General features: G+C 46.9%; 1 protein-coding gene and 1 long non-coding RNA gene across 2 annotated transcripts; one reads left to right on the top strand and one right to left on the bottom strand.

Moving 5' to 3' along the window:
• The first annotated feature begins 3,916 nt into the window (after positions 1-3,916).
• On the top strand, positions 3,917-6,166 carry LOC109754628 (subtilisin-like protease 4). Its single transcript, XM_020313546.1, has one exon. The coding sequence runs from the start codon at positions 3,917-3,919 to the stop codon at positions 6,164-6,166; it is 2,250 nt and encodes a 749-aa protein (XP_020169135.1).
• Positions 6,167-7,126: 960 nt separating this feature from the next.
• On the bottom strand, positions 7,127-9,425 carry LOC120973801 (uncharacterized). The gene is made up of 2 exons (XR_005769251.2): positions 9,246-9,425; positions 7,127-7,723 (listed from the first exon to the last, which is right to left on the bottom strand). It is a non-coding gene; the product is annotated as an uncharacterized lncRNA (long non-coding RNA).
• Positions 9,426-13,012: the final 3,587 nt, after the last annotated feature.

Below are 13,012 nucleotides of genomic sequence, written 5' to 3'. Positions count from 1 at the left end.
ACACACCATCTATTACCTTTTGGAGAGTGGTGTCTCCTAGATTGGTTAAGTGTCACTTGGGAGCCTCCGTCAAGATTGTGGAGTTGAACCAAGGAGTTTGTAAGGGCAAGGAGATCGCCTACTTCGTGAAGATCTACCCAAGTGAGGCAAGTCCTTCGTGGGCGATGGCCATGGTGGGATAGACAAGGTTGCTTCTTCGTGGACCCTTCGTGGGTGGAGCCCTCCGTGGACTCGCACAACTGTTGACCTTCGTGGGTTGAAGTCTCCATCAACGTGGATGTACGATAGCACAACCTATTGGAACCACGCCAAAAATCTCCGTGGGTACATTGTGTTTGCTCCCTCCAAACTCGTCCCCTTTACCTTCATATGCAATGATTTACATTCCGCTGCTATACTCTTAGAATTGCATGTGTAGGTTGATTGCTTGACTTGTGATAAGTTGCTAAAATCTGCCAAGACATAAAATTGGGAAAATGCTAGATTTATATTTGGTCAAGTAGTCTAATCACCCCCCCTCTAGACATACTTTTGATCCTACAGATAAGAAAAACGTTCTTGAGGATACACGGAATTTCATCTAGTCACTTTCATGATGTTGGTTTGATTCGTGTTCGCTACTTTGATAATTTGATATGTGGGTGGACCGGTGCTTAGGTGTTTTTCTTACTTGAACAAACCTCCTACTTATGATTAACCCCCTCGCAAGCATCCGCAACTACGAGAAAAGTATTAAGATAAAATTTAACCATAGCATTAAACTTTTGGATCCAAATCAGCCCCTTACGAAGTAGCGCATAAACTAGGGTTTAAACTTCTGTCACTCCCGCAACCCATCATCTAATAACTACTCCACAATGCATTCCGTTAGGCCCTAATAAGGTGAAGTGCCATGTAGTCGACGTTCACATGACACCACTAAGAGAATCACAACATACATATCATCAAAATATCAAACACATATCAAGTTCACATGATTACTTGCAACAAGATTTCTCCTGTGACCTCAAGAACAAAAGTAACTACTCACAAATGATAATCCTGCTCAAGATCAGAGGGATATTAAATAACATAATGGATCTGAACATATAATCTTCCACCAAATAAACCACATAGTAATCAACTACAAGATGTAATCAACACTACTAGTCACCAATAAGTATCAATCTAAGGTTCTGGTACAAAGATTGAACACAAGAGATGAATTAGGGTTTGAGAGGAGATGGTGCTGTTGAAGATGTTGATGGAGATTTCCCTCCCAAGGATGGGAGAGTTGTTGGTGATGATGATGACGGTGATTTCCCCCTCTGGGAGGGAAGTTCCCCCGGCGGAATCGCTCTGCCGGAGGGCAAAAGTGCTCCTGCCCAAGTTCCGCCTTGAGACGGTGTCGCTTCGTCCCGAAAGTCCCCTCCTTATTTTTCCTAGGTCAAAATGACTTATATACCAGAAGATGGGCACCGGAGGTGGGCCGAGGAGGGCACAGCCCACGAGGGCGCGCCTGGGGGCCCTGGCGCGCCCAGGTGGGTTGTGCCCACCTGGTGGGCCCCCTCTGGTAGTTATTTGCTCCAATAATTCTAATATATTCCATAAAAAATTTCTGTGAAGTTTCAGCTCATTTGGAGATGTGCAGAATAGATAACTCTGACGTAGCTTTTTCAGGTCCAAAATTCCAGCTGCCGGCATTCTCTCTCTTTGTGTGAACCTTGCATATTATGAGAGAAAAGACAATAGAATGACTTCATAAAGCATTATTATGCATAAAAACATTATAAATAACATTAGGAAAACATGATGCAAATGGACATATCATGCTTGCGTCTGTACTGTGTTAAACAAAACCTGGGGAGTCGCTAGGGACAAGTCGCCGGAAAACACAATTTGGGCAAGTCGATTTTCTATCAGAATTGACCCAAATTGGATCACTTTTCTTGTCACGTTTTTCCTTAGCTGTTCTTTCTTGAATTTTTTGTTGATGATTCGAAGTACTTGGGCCTGCACCTCCATAATTTTCAAATATTGGGTTATGCGAACCACTAATTTGATACATATTATCACAATTTGCAAGGCTTGTCACATATTCAAGAAAATGAGCCGTGGTTTGAAAATCATCAGGTAGTCGATATTTCTTTTCAAAACAGTACGGGACGCTGGATGCTCCCATCGAGTACAGGGCAGGCCGGCCATATTGCATGGTTGTGAATCGATCATGCAAGCCAACCACGTACATGCCTCACACATAGGCAAATTGAGTTGGGCTAGTTCGTTACCTGGCTAAATAAGCATATACGGAGTACTAGTGAAATTTTCGCATAAAAGTGTTTTCTAAAAGGTAATGGATTAGTGACATTGGTATTACCCTTACAAAATAAAATAAAATGAAAGCTAAAAAAACTAAAAAATGAGATAAAAACTAAAAAAAGTTTTCTATGGAGAATGAATTCATGGCATTGGTACACTTTTAGAGAAGGAAAATAAAAAACATAAACAAAATCATTTCTAAGAAAGAATGAACCCTTTAAGAAGAAAGAAAATGAAAAAGAAAAACTTTTAAAAACTTGCACACAATGTTGCACTTTCTAAAATATGCCAAGAATAAGCATATGCAATTTTCACATTGTAGTATAATTTACACACATATTATTTACTCCTTCCATTCCAAAATAAGTGTCTCAACCTTACTATAACTTTGTACTAAAGTTTTACTAAAGTTGAGACACTTATTTTAGGACGGAGTGAGTACTTGCATTTATACTTACACACACAAAAAATTGCGTCTCTAAGAAGGAACGAATTAGTACTAATGATATTACCCTTTAAGAAGAAAAAAAAGTGAAAACAATAAAATAAAATACTGATAAAATTTGCACACAATTAACGCAAAAGTTGCATTTTTTATAATATGCAAGAACACACATATAATAGTCAAGTTTCGCAAAAAAGATGATTGCTACGAAGTAATGAATTAGTGGCATACTAATGTTGGTATTACCCTTTAAGAAGAAAGAAAATAAAAATAAAAAATATATTCAAAATAGCTAAATTTCCTAAGAAAGAATGAATTAGTGGTATTGGTATTACCATTTAAGAAGAAAGAAATTGGGAAACAATATCTAAAGCAAACAGTGACTAAATTTGCACAAAATAATTAAGTTAAAAAATGAAGTAGTGGCGTTGGTATTTCCCTAAAGAAGAAATAAAATAAAAAAACTTGCATCGAAATTGCACACTTTTGTAGTATGCAAAGAACAATCATATATTAGTGAAATTTTGGCAATAGTTTTATATAGTATTTGTATGTATATATGTATCCTCGCTAAACATCCCAGAAATACCCACCACCAATTAATGTAGAAACGAAGAAAAGGAAAAATGCATAAAAATAGAAAACAGAAAAAGCAAAGGAGAAAGAAGAAAGCTATGTTGCACTGGAATGGGCTTCGGCCTGTTAATGAATTGACTGACACTAATATAGAAAACAGAAAAACCAAGACAACACTCAGGGTAACAAAAAAAGGTACACGGATCTTAAAGCAGAAAGCAATGACCGAAAAAAATCAACAGATCCAAACCAAATTTTTAGACGATTTACATATATCTAAAGTACAAACCTAAACTTTCAATTATTTTGGGACGGAGGAATACGAAGGAGCACCCGTTTGAGAGTCCATGAGGCTCATGACACTCTCGATCAGTTTGTCTTTGCATGCCGCGGAACGGCAATTGCCAAGCAATGCAACCAATCATCCATCACCATTTCTCTGTCATCCTCGGACACATGTATCGTCTGCCTCCCTGCTCCAAAGCTCCTTGTCTCTCGACCATAACAATGCCTCCGGCTAGAACAAGAAAAGGAGCCAGCTAGCGTTTATAAAGGCCATGCACGCACACGTATTGGACGTAGCAGAAGTAATTAGACATGGGAAGCTTCAAGCTCTCCTTGCTTTTCCCCCTTCTCACCTTCCTTCTCCTCGCCATTGTCACCGCTGGGGACGACCTCGGCACGTACGTCATCCACGTGCAGCCCCAGGACGAACGCCTGTTCGGCACGACGGACGACGGCCGGAAGGCGTGGCACCAGTCCTTCCTCCCCGAGCATGGCCGGCTGCTCCACTCCTACCACCACGTCGCGAGCGGATTCGCGGCGAGGCTGACGCGGCGGGAGCTCGAAGCCGTCTCCACAATGCCCGGGTTTGTCGCCGCGGTGCCGGACGTGATCTACCACGTGCAGACGACGCACACTCCGCAGTTCCTCGGGCTGGACACGGCGCTGGGTGTGAGGAACTTGTCCGTCGGCTCCGGCGAAGGCGTCATCATTGGGGTGCTCGACACCGGTGTCTTCCCCGACCACCCCTCCTTCAGCGGCTTCGGCATGATGCCGCCGCCGGCCAAGTGGAAGGGGAGGTGCGACTTCAACGGCTCCGCGTGCAACGGGCACAAGCTGATCGGTGCTCGGACCTTCATCAGCAGCGGCAACAGCAGCGCTCCCGGCGCCGCCCCCGTGCCTCCGATCGACGGGCATGGGCACGGCACGCACACCTCTAGCACCGCCGCAGGATCAGCCGTGCCGGGGGCTCAGGTGCAGGGGCAGGGCAACGGCACCGCGTCCGGCATCGCGCCCCGCGCACACCTCGCCATGTACAAGGTTTGTGACGCTAGCGGCGCCTGCGCCGGTGTAGATGTACTGGCTGGCATCGACGCCGCCGTGTCCGACGGCTGCGACGTTATATCCATGTCGCTCGGCTTTCCGCCGCGGCCTTTCTACAATGACAGCGTCGCCATCGGCACATTCGCCGCAGTGGAGAAGGGGATTTTCGTCAGCATGGCGGCTGGCAACGCCGGCCCGAGAAACTCCTCGATATTGAATGAGGCACCATGGATGCTTACCGTTGCCGCGAGCACCATGGACCGTTTGATCAGCGCACAAGTGACCATCGGCGACAGCCTCTCGTTCGACGGCGAGTCGCTCTACCAGCCTGACAACTCGGTGGCTGCCCCGTTGGTCTACCCCGGTGCGAACTCGACGCTCTCCGTCCAGTTCTGTGGCAATGGCTCGCTGGACGGCTTTGACGTCAAGAACAAGATAGTGCTGTGCGACAGCGGCAACATCCCGCCGGTGGAGAAGGGAGCCGAGGTGCTGAGAGCCGGAGGCGCAGGCATAATTCTGGGCAACCAATTTTACCAGGCCTACATCACGTCCCCGGTCGCGCACGTCCTGCCAGCGTCGCAAGTCACCTATGCTGCTGGAGTGGAGATCAAGAACTACATCAATTCCACGACGAACCCCATGGCAAATATCTCCTTTAGAGGCACGGTCCTCGGCACGTCGCCGGCGCCAGTCATCACCTTCTTCTCTTCCCGTGGCCCCAACGTCCACAGCCCCGGCATTCTGAAGCCCGACATCACGGGCCCCGGCGTGAACGTAATCGCGGCGTGGCCGTTCCAAGTCGGCCCGCCGTCGATTGACCTTAGGCCGACCTTCAACATCCTCTCCGGCACATCCATGTCCACGCCGCACCTTGCTGGTGTCGCCGCGCTGATCAAGAGCAAGCACCCCGACTGGTCGCCGGCGGCGATCAAGTCCGCGATCATGACCACCGCCGACGTCACCGACCGCTCCGGCACACCGATACTCGACGAGCAGCACAAGGCCGCCGACCTCTTCGCCGTCGGGGCCGGCCATGTCAATCCGGATAAGGCCGTGGACCCTGGCCTGGTCTTTGACATTTCCCCGGACGACTACATCGGCTACCTCTGCGGCATGTACAAAAGTGAAGAGGTCTCGGTGATCGCGCGCCGTGCTGTGAATTGCTCGGCTGACATGGCGATCCCAGACTACCAGCTGAACTATCCGTCGGTCTCGGTGTCGTTCCCGCCAACATGGAGCTCGAGTCCTCCAATATCGGTGGGGCGCACGGTGACGAACGTCGGAGAGGTGCCGCCGGAGGTAATATACTACCCCGAGGTCGAGATTCCGGCAGACAGCCCTGTGAACGTGACTGTTTTCCCACCCGAGCTTCTGTTCACCGAGACGAACCAAGCCCGAAGATTCGAAATAAGCGTGGAGGCGAAGAACAGCAGCGCCGGGGCAGTGCAGGGTGCGATACGGTGGGTGTCGGACAACCACATCGTGAGGATCCCCATCTCAGTCACCTTTGCGACACACTAGAGCTTTACCGCCCCGACAGGTACGTTGCCTGACCATCTCGACAACGACAAGTTGGAGCTGGAATAAAAATGTAGCCATTCAAGTTTGGGTTGAAGTGTCAAAGCCAAGAGTAAATCTTCAAGATCAAGACTTGGGTTAGAGTTGTGTTGAATATTATGTATAAGGTAGGTTATAGTTGGACTCTGAGTAGTTTTTAATCGTGTTCTAATAGGACACTTGTATCCTAGTCCTCTTATCCGTCGGAAAATGCCAATAGTGGCCGTGCTACAGGAGGCCTTAATCTCAGTCGTCGGACCACCATGGGGATCCGCGGGGGCAGGGTATAGGGTATGTATTCGATCGATTTAACGCTAACTTTTTCACTGAGTCATTCGTTATTTTCTTCGGTTCCAAGTCATAATCTATCTCTTTTTTCCTGTGATTATATTTTAGAAAGGGAGTAAGCACGGAACCCAGTCAACCAGCGCCTGCAGATACGTAGCTGTAGACCATGGAACTCAGCAACACCCACGCTACTCTCCTACAGACATTCAATGCATGTACATCGACAGAGGGCGCGTGCTCTCCCCTGCCAGCTGGTTTCAAAGTGCAATGGAGAGAATCCTACGAAAGCTATGACATCTTATTGTCAATTCATCTGGCGTAACAGCACACCCTGTTTAAAACGATAAACCTAGCCGCCATGCCATGACCGAGTTGAATAGATTGAAAAAAATGAACTCGTATGAACCTGGTTGCCATGTCACACATAAATAAATGGAGAAGAATCATTTGCATGGCTAAATGTTGACACAACTAAGCATGCTACCACAATTTCTTAAAAAACAGCAGTTTGGTACTGGAAACAACAACGTAGCCAATGTAGTTTGCACAGAATAGACAAGTGCGTTTAGAAATAAAAAAGGAACATTAATTAGTATTGACACACCCCTGGCCAGCAGCCTGATCACATGCGCAGATAGCAAAACAACCATTTTTTTGTTTCAGCGGCAGCAACTACATTTTTTGCTAGTGGGTACAGTACATGGATTAAGAAAACTATGCTGTATACACTAGCACCGGCAAAGTAAACCAGCTGGAACATCACAATCAGTTCAGGCAAGTTGTTCCACTACAAGAAAGACAAAGTTTGCACCATTTGGGATTTTCTGGGAAGAAACATTACAAAGGATCAGCACATCAATCCTTAGTCTAGAGGAAGTTTGGTTCGAATGGACCGCTCTTTTTAGCGCCGCAAGCATTGCAACGATGGCCGACCACCCCACAGTTTGTGAATTTCGATAATTTCCTTGGAGCCTTCGGCACATCACCTCTTTGGGGGCAAGTTGCACCCTTGTGGCCCTGCACTCTGCAGATCGTGCAAAACCCAAACCCAGTTTCCCATGAGTATAGGTTGTAGAACTCATAAGCCTCTTCCAATGAATCAAAACTTGTGCCAATTTTGGGATTGACAACATGCCATCCCCCTTCTCTGCGTAAGCGCGCACAGATTATTCAAGAGTTGTCTTCCTGTCAGGGTTCATCTCCCTCTCATCAGGTGCTTTCCCAATCCTAACCCTGAAGCAATGTCTCACAACAAAAAAGATAGAATTATAAAAATCGACAGACAATGTACAAACAAAGGGATTTGCACCAAACAACGTGTGATGCAATGCTAATCACCAACGCCAAAATAAGAAGACCACCCGCTGCAGTTTAAAACTAAAAAAATCATGTACACCCAACTGACACTTGGAAATCCCCTAAACCAGGGTCTCTATGGAAAAAATGGACCAACCAACCACTGTCACTGTTTTTGTTCTCCAAGCACATGTATCAAAGAGAAATCTTTCAAATATCAGGTATTATACCAATTCTAATTCAGTCATGTCCCGCCCACCAAAAACCATACTTCATCACAAATCTTCCGGATAAATAATTATTACACCACTACTTACTTATTGCCATGCCTTCCACTGAATCCAAATTCACCAAATAAACACTACGATATGAACTGAATCCGAACCCAATCCAGCCGATGCTTGGAAATCCCCTAAACCATGGTTGTGTATGCCACAAAAAATGGACCAATTTGTCACTCTCACTGGTTTTGTTGTCCAAGTACATGTATCAGAAGCAATCTCCCTAATAATAAATATCATACCAATTCTAATTCAGTACTTTCCATCCCACCAAAAACAATACTTCATCACAGTTCTTGCCAATAACCAGTATTACGAAACTACTTATTTAATCCCGTGCCTTCAAATGAAACCAAGCTCATCAAATAAACACTCTTAAGATAGACACTGAATCCGATCCCACTTGAGCATTTTTTCATTGCAGACGGACACTGAGTCGGAAAATCAACATTTTCCACAAAATTTATTACTCACTCTACCATGCTCGCCCTCCCTCCACAAATGCCAGAAACCTATCTAATTCTTTTACCAGAACAACTAGCACTAACAATCCAGATAAAAACAGGGCACAATCCAGAATCAGTGAACCATTTCTTCTAAATGCCAACAACACACATTTTCCCTGTGGTACAGAGAAAATATCCAAAACAGCACACCCCCATCCGAAGCAACTTGTTCCCAAACAAATTTGCATTGTAACTATAACAGCACACCCCCGTCCAGCACCATTTTCGCCACACCAACATGCTAATCAACTTGCAAGCTAGCTAGCCAAATTCAACTAACTGAATCCGAACTTAATCCGACCAAAATCCAGAACTAAAACACAGAAAACTGAATCCGAACGCTTCCTGTGTCTCATATAAATAATTCCTAACAACAAGAATTTTCCACTGAAACCAAGCTCACCAAATAAAACGTTGCAACATATATACTGAAATCCAAACCCAATCCAGCACTTTTTCCATTCTTGCAGGCGTACACTGATTCGGCAAAATCCAATCATATTCGCCCAACAGAAGTACTGAAGCTAACGCGCATCCGAACTGAAACCAAAAGTTCATTTTTACCTGCCAAACTGCCAAAGTGAGCTAGACAACACACCTACGACGCAGGATCACTTGCTGAACAGCCGCAAAATCACATGAGCAAATACGTAAAAATGTTTTCTTACTAACCTCTGTGTCTATTCTAGCCACTCGTAGTTTCAGAGGACACCTCGTATCTGTCTCCATCTCCATCTCCGTCTTCGTTTTCTTCGCCTGCCTTGTCGATGTCTAAACCTGCTGCACTCATGGAATCCTGGAACTCCACTGGGAAGATAGAACCATTCCAGCCCGCCGGCACGGAGACACCCCAGCGAGAATCAAATCTAGCCACATGAGCAAGTACTTTCCAATCCCACGCCGTTGAATCCACACGCAAGAGAGAGAAGAAGGGAATCAGCGTAGCAAAATGAACATACCCGTCGAGCTCGAGGCCGTCGGTGGACATATTGCCTTGCCGGAGCACAGTCGCCGCCGTCGTGCCGGTGTGTGAAAGAGAATGGGGTGGGGAGCGAATCTTGTGCCGTGGCTCTATCTGCTCCATAAGGTAAGCCCGAGCGGCGTGGGGTGGGGTCTGACGGAGTCGCATTGGATCCATTTACCTGTGCTGTTTTGAACCACCCAACATGTCCCTAATTCCCGTCGCAGGACACACATGTCACAACCCTTTCCAGGCTCGGGAACAGCTCCGTCCGATGGGTCGAACACAATACGCCTACGCGCAGATAGGAGTATCATGGGCCGTATTTCCCTCACTAGGCCTGGCAACGCAGCTGCCATGAACTGACAGGTTCCGAATCCCAAGGCCCAAACAGATGAGCCGGATTCCGGCCTGCCTGTAGCTCGGCCACCAAAAGCCCTCACTCGGGTAGCCGTAACCTATGCCAACATAGTAGCACATGAATGTAGAGGAAGCCGGCGGCATGTGCCGGTGTCCAGGGTGACCGGGTGCGGTATTGTAGCGGTGTCATGGTGAGGAGCGCCTATAGTCAGGCCCCGGGGATGTACCCATATTGGTGAATCTCGTTAACAAATCTCGGTGTCGTGCTCGTGTGATTGCTTGGTCCTCGGATGATCGACGAAGTGCCTCAGATTTATTATAACAAGTGGTATCATGAGGTAGGTTGATCAGAGACCAGTTAGTTGATCTAGAGGAGAAAAACGCTAGTTGTGGATTTACATTGTTTGCAACAGAGGGGCATGTACAGACGAGGGCCGATCCGAAGAGCGGCGTTTTTTGGAATAGCAATCGGAAGGAGGCAGAGTTCTCGGCGAGATCGAAATAGGCGGTTGCATGGGGGCGTACGCTTGGAGCTGCAGCACGATGGATCGATCCAGAAGCTACGGGCAAGCGGGCCAGGCGCTGGCTGGCTACAGGCCGAAGCGGCTTAGGCAAGGCCCGAGCCAGCGGGAACAGGGCCCATCAAGGCACGACGTTGTGAGCTAACCAGAGAGAGCAACTAGTTGACGAGCACTCCTTCGAGAGCCTCATAACGATCAGCGCTACTTGGCGCGCTCTCAGCCGCTCCGTCACTGTTGCGCTCTAGGCACTCTCTCCGAATTTTATTTTTTTATTTTTCTACACACGTTTTCGGCTTTTTAAACGGTTTTTACTGGGTTCTTTCGACGTTTTGGTTTTTCACCGGTCTTCTTTAGCTTTTGGATTAAAAAATTAAAAAAAATTGCGTGAAAAAACACGTTTTTTCTTTGACGAGTGTCACGATTTTGCTTCCGCGAGAGACGCGGCTTTGCTTTCGCCCGAGTCATGGCTGTGCCATTCGGAAACGAAAAAAATACGCGTTTTCTGTTTCCTTTCCTTCCGCGAGAGTCACGGTTCCGCTTCCGCGAGAGGCACGGTCGTGCTTTCGCGAGAGCCACGACCGTGCCTCTCGAAAACAAAAAAAACGCATTTTCTGGTTTTTTCTTTCTGTTAGAGGCATGGTTTTGCTTCTGCGAGAGGCATGGTTGTGTGCCTTTGCGACAGTCATGGTCGTGCCTCTCGGAAACGGAAAAAAAACACGTTTTCTTTTTTTTCTTCCGCGAGAGGTACGGTCGTGCTTTCGCGAGAGGCGTGCCTCTAGGAAACGGAAAAAACACGTTTTCTATTTTTTTCCTTCCGGGAGAGGCACGGTTTTGCTTCCGCGAGAGGCACGGTTGTGATTTCGAGGGAGGCACGGGCGTGCCTCTTTCGAAAAGGGAAAAAACCATGCTCCCAATTCGGTTTTTTGTATGATTTTTTCGTGAAAAAAAAAGTTCATCAAAACCTATCAACATGGGATCTAGTTTTGAAGATCTCGACGCGACGAATCTAACGGTGAAAACGGTTCGAGATTTGGACACATGGTATAAGAGATAAAACATTTTGAATAAACGGATATGAAAAAAGAGAAAATTTTCAGGTTGCGACAAGTGACGCACATGCAGCATGCCATTTGTCGCAATGCGAGGATCTTTGCAACGAGTACTCCTCAGTTAGTGATTTCGGCTAATCAATCGCGAGGAGCAGACTGCTGGTGTTGAAGATCACGGGATTTGTTTTGAGAAAAAATAAGAGGAACGAGTCCTCGTGTGACACAGCGAGGCAGAAGACAGATTGATTCGGCGGAAGGGAAAATCCATTGACACGTGATTCACATCCATCGGGAATCAGCAAAGAGGCATTGGCAAGGCAAAAGCAATTAGCATCAGGAGTGAAAGTAAGACCGGAGCTGCTCACGTGAAGACCAAGTTTGGTTGGTTTTGCTAGTAGCAGTGTTCGTGTACTTGAGCGTTGCGTGGAAATGTCAAATAATTTTTTCATGGAGTCAGCCATATGAAGAACCAGGGCGCCAGCGGGTACCAGATTTGAGGTGGAGAAGTTCAAGGGACTGAAAACCTTGGGTTATGGCAGACAATGATGGAAGATTTGTTGCACAACAGGGATGCTTGAAAGTGTTGCGGGAAGTCAAGTCGGTTAAGATTGAGTTATCATGTGATGGATGGAAATTCGTGGAAGACGATTTGGGAGCCTCGAGCATGTCATGCAGCTGGACAAGTTCGACTGGGTAACACTTGACAGCCTGACAGATCGACATGGATGTCGGTTGGTACAGAAGACGGTGGTAGGATCAGCGACGACGACATAGAAACGTGGCGCGCGGGCCTGAGGGCTTGTGTGGCTTCGACAAGACTATGGCGCGGAGTTGATTTAAGGTGATGTACACACGGAGCTTCAAGTCGACAGGGCACGAGGGTGGACTGATCATCTACCATGAAGTCATGTTGAAGGTGGAGCTGGATTGAGGGGCTACGGTGTAAGGATCCACGGAATCAAAGCCTATTCAGCAGGGGGGAAAAGCGAGGGACACATAATTTGGACTGGAGCCCAGTGGTCTGATGGAAGCGTGAAACTCGTTATCGATCGGTGATGATCGGTGGTACTCTGAAGCGGGGGTTGAGTGGTCTGGGTTCGCGACCCTTGAGACTCGACCAGGACAGCGGAGGCTCGACGCGGTAATAGCGGCGAGGCGTGCGGTATGCACGAGTCATGGAGACGGGCCAGGGCTATGGTGGTCATACATGTGGTAAGACAACTGCGAATTTAACTCAGGATGACTACACGCAATGGTGAAATTCTTTCAAGTTTCAGACAGACAGTCAAGAAAGGAGCGGTGATGTTGAGTTCAGATAACTCTTATGTGTGACACCCAATATGTGAGTTGTTCACTTTCACGCAAGTCAGTGATCAGTGTGTTATGGCGTTGAACGGATACTATGGAAGTTACTAGCACAGACTAGAGTAGAGAGAAATTTAATTGTGCTCGAGTGTTGACTGTGGTCATGAAAAAAAAGGACTACAAGTTGCATGTGGAGTCATATGGAGTCTTTGGAATAGTAGCGGTAGTCATGGGATAAGCTTA

The sequence above is a fragment of the Aegilops tauschii genome, chromosome 2, assembly GCF_002575655.3.
Source record: "Aegilops tauschii subsp. strangulata cultivar AL8/78 chromosome 2, Aet v6.0, whole genome shotgun sequence".
In the NCBI taxonomy this organism is placed as follows: domain Eukaryota; kingdom Viridiplantae; phylum Streptophyta; class Magnoliopsida; order Poales; family Poaceae; genus Aegilops; species Aegilops tauschii.
This window is presented reverse-complemented; position numbering and strand designations above follow the sequence as displayed.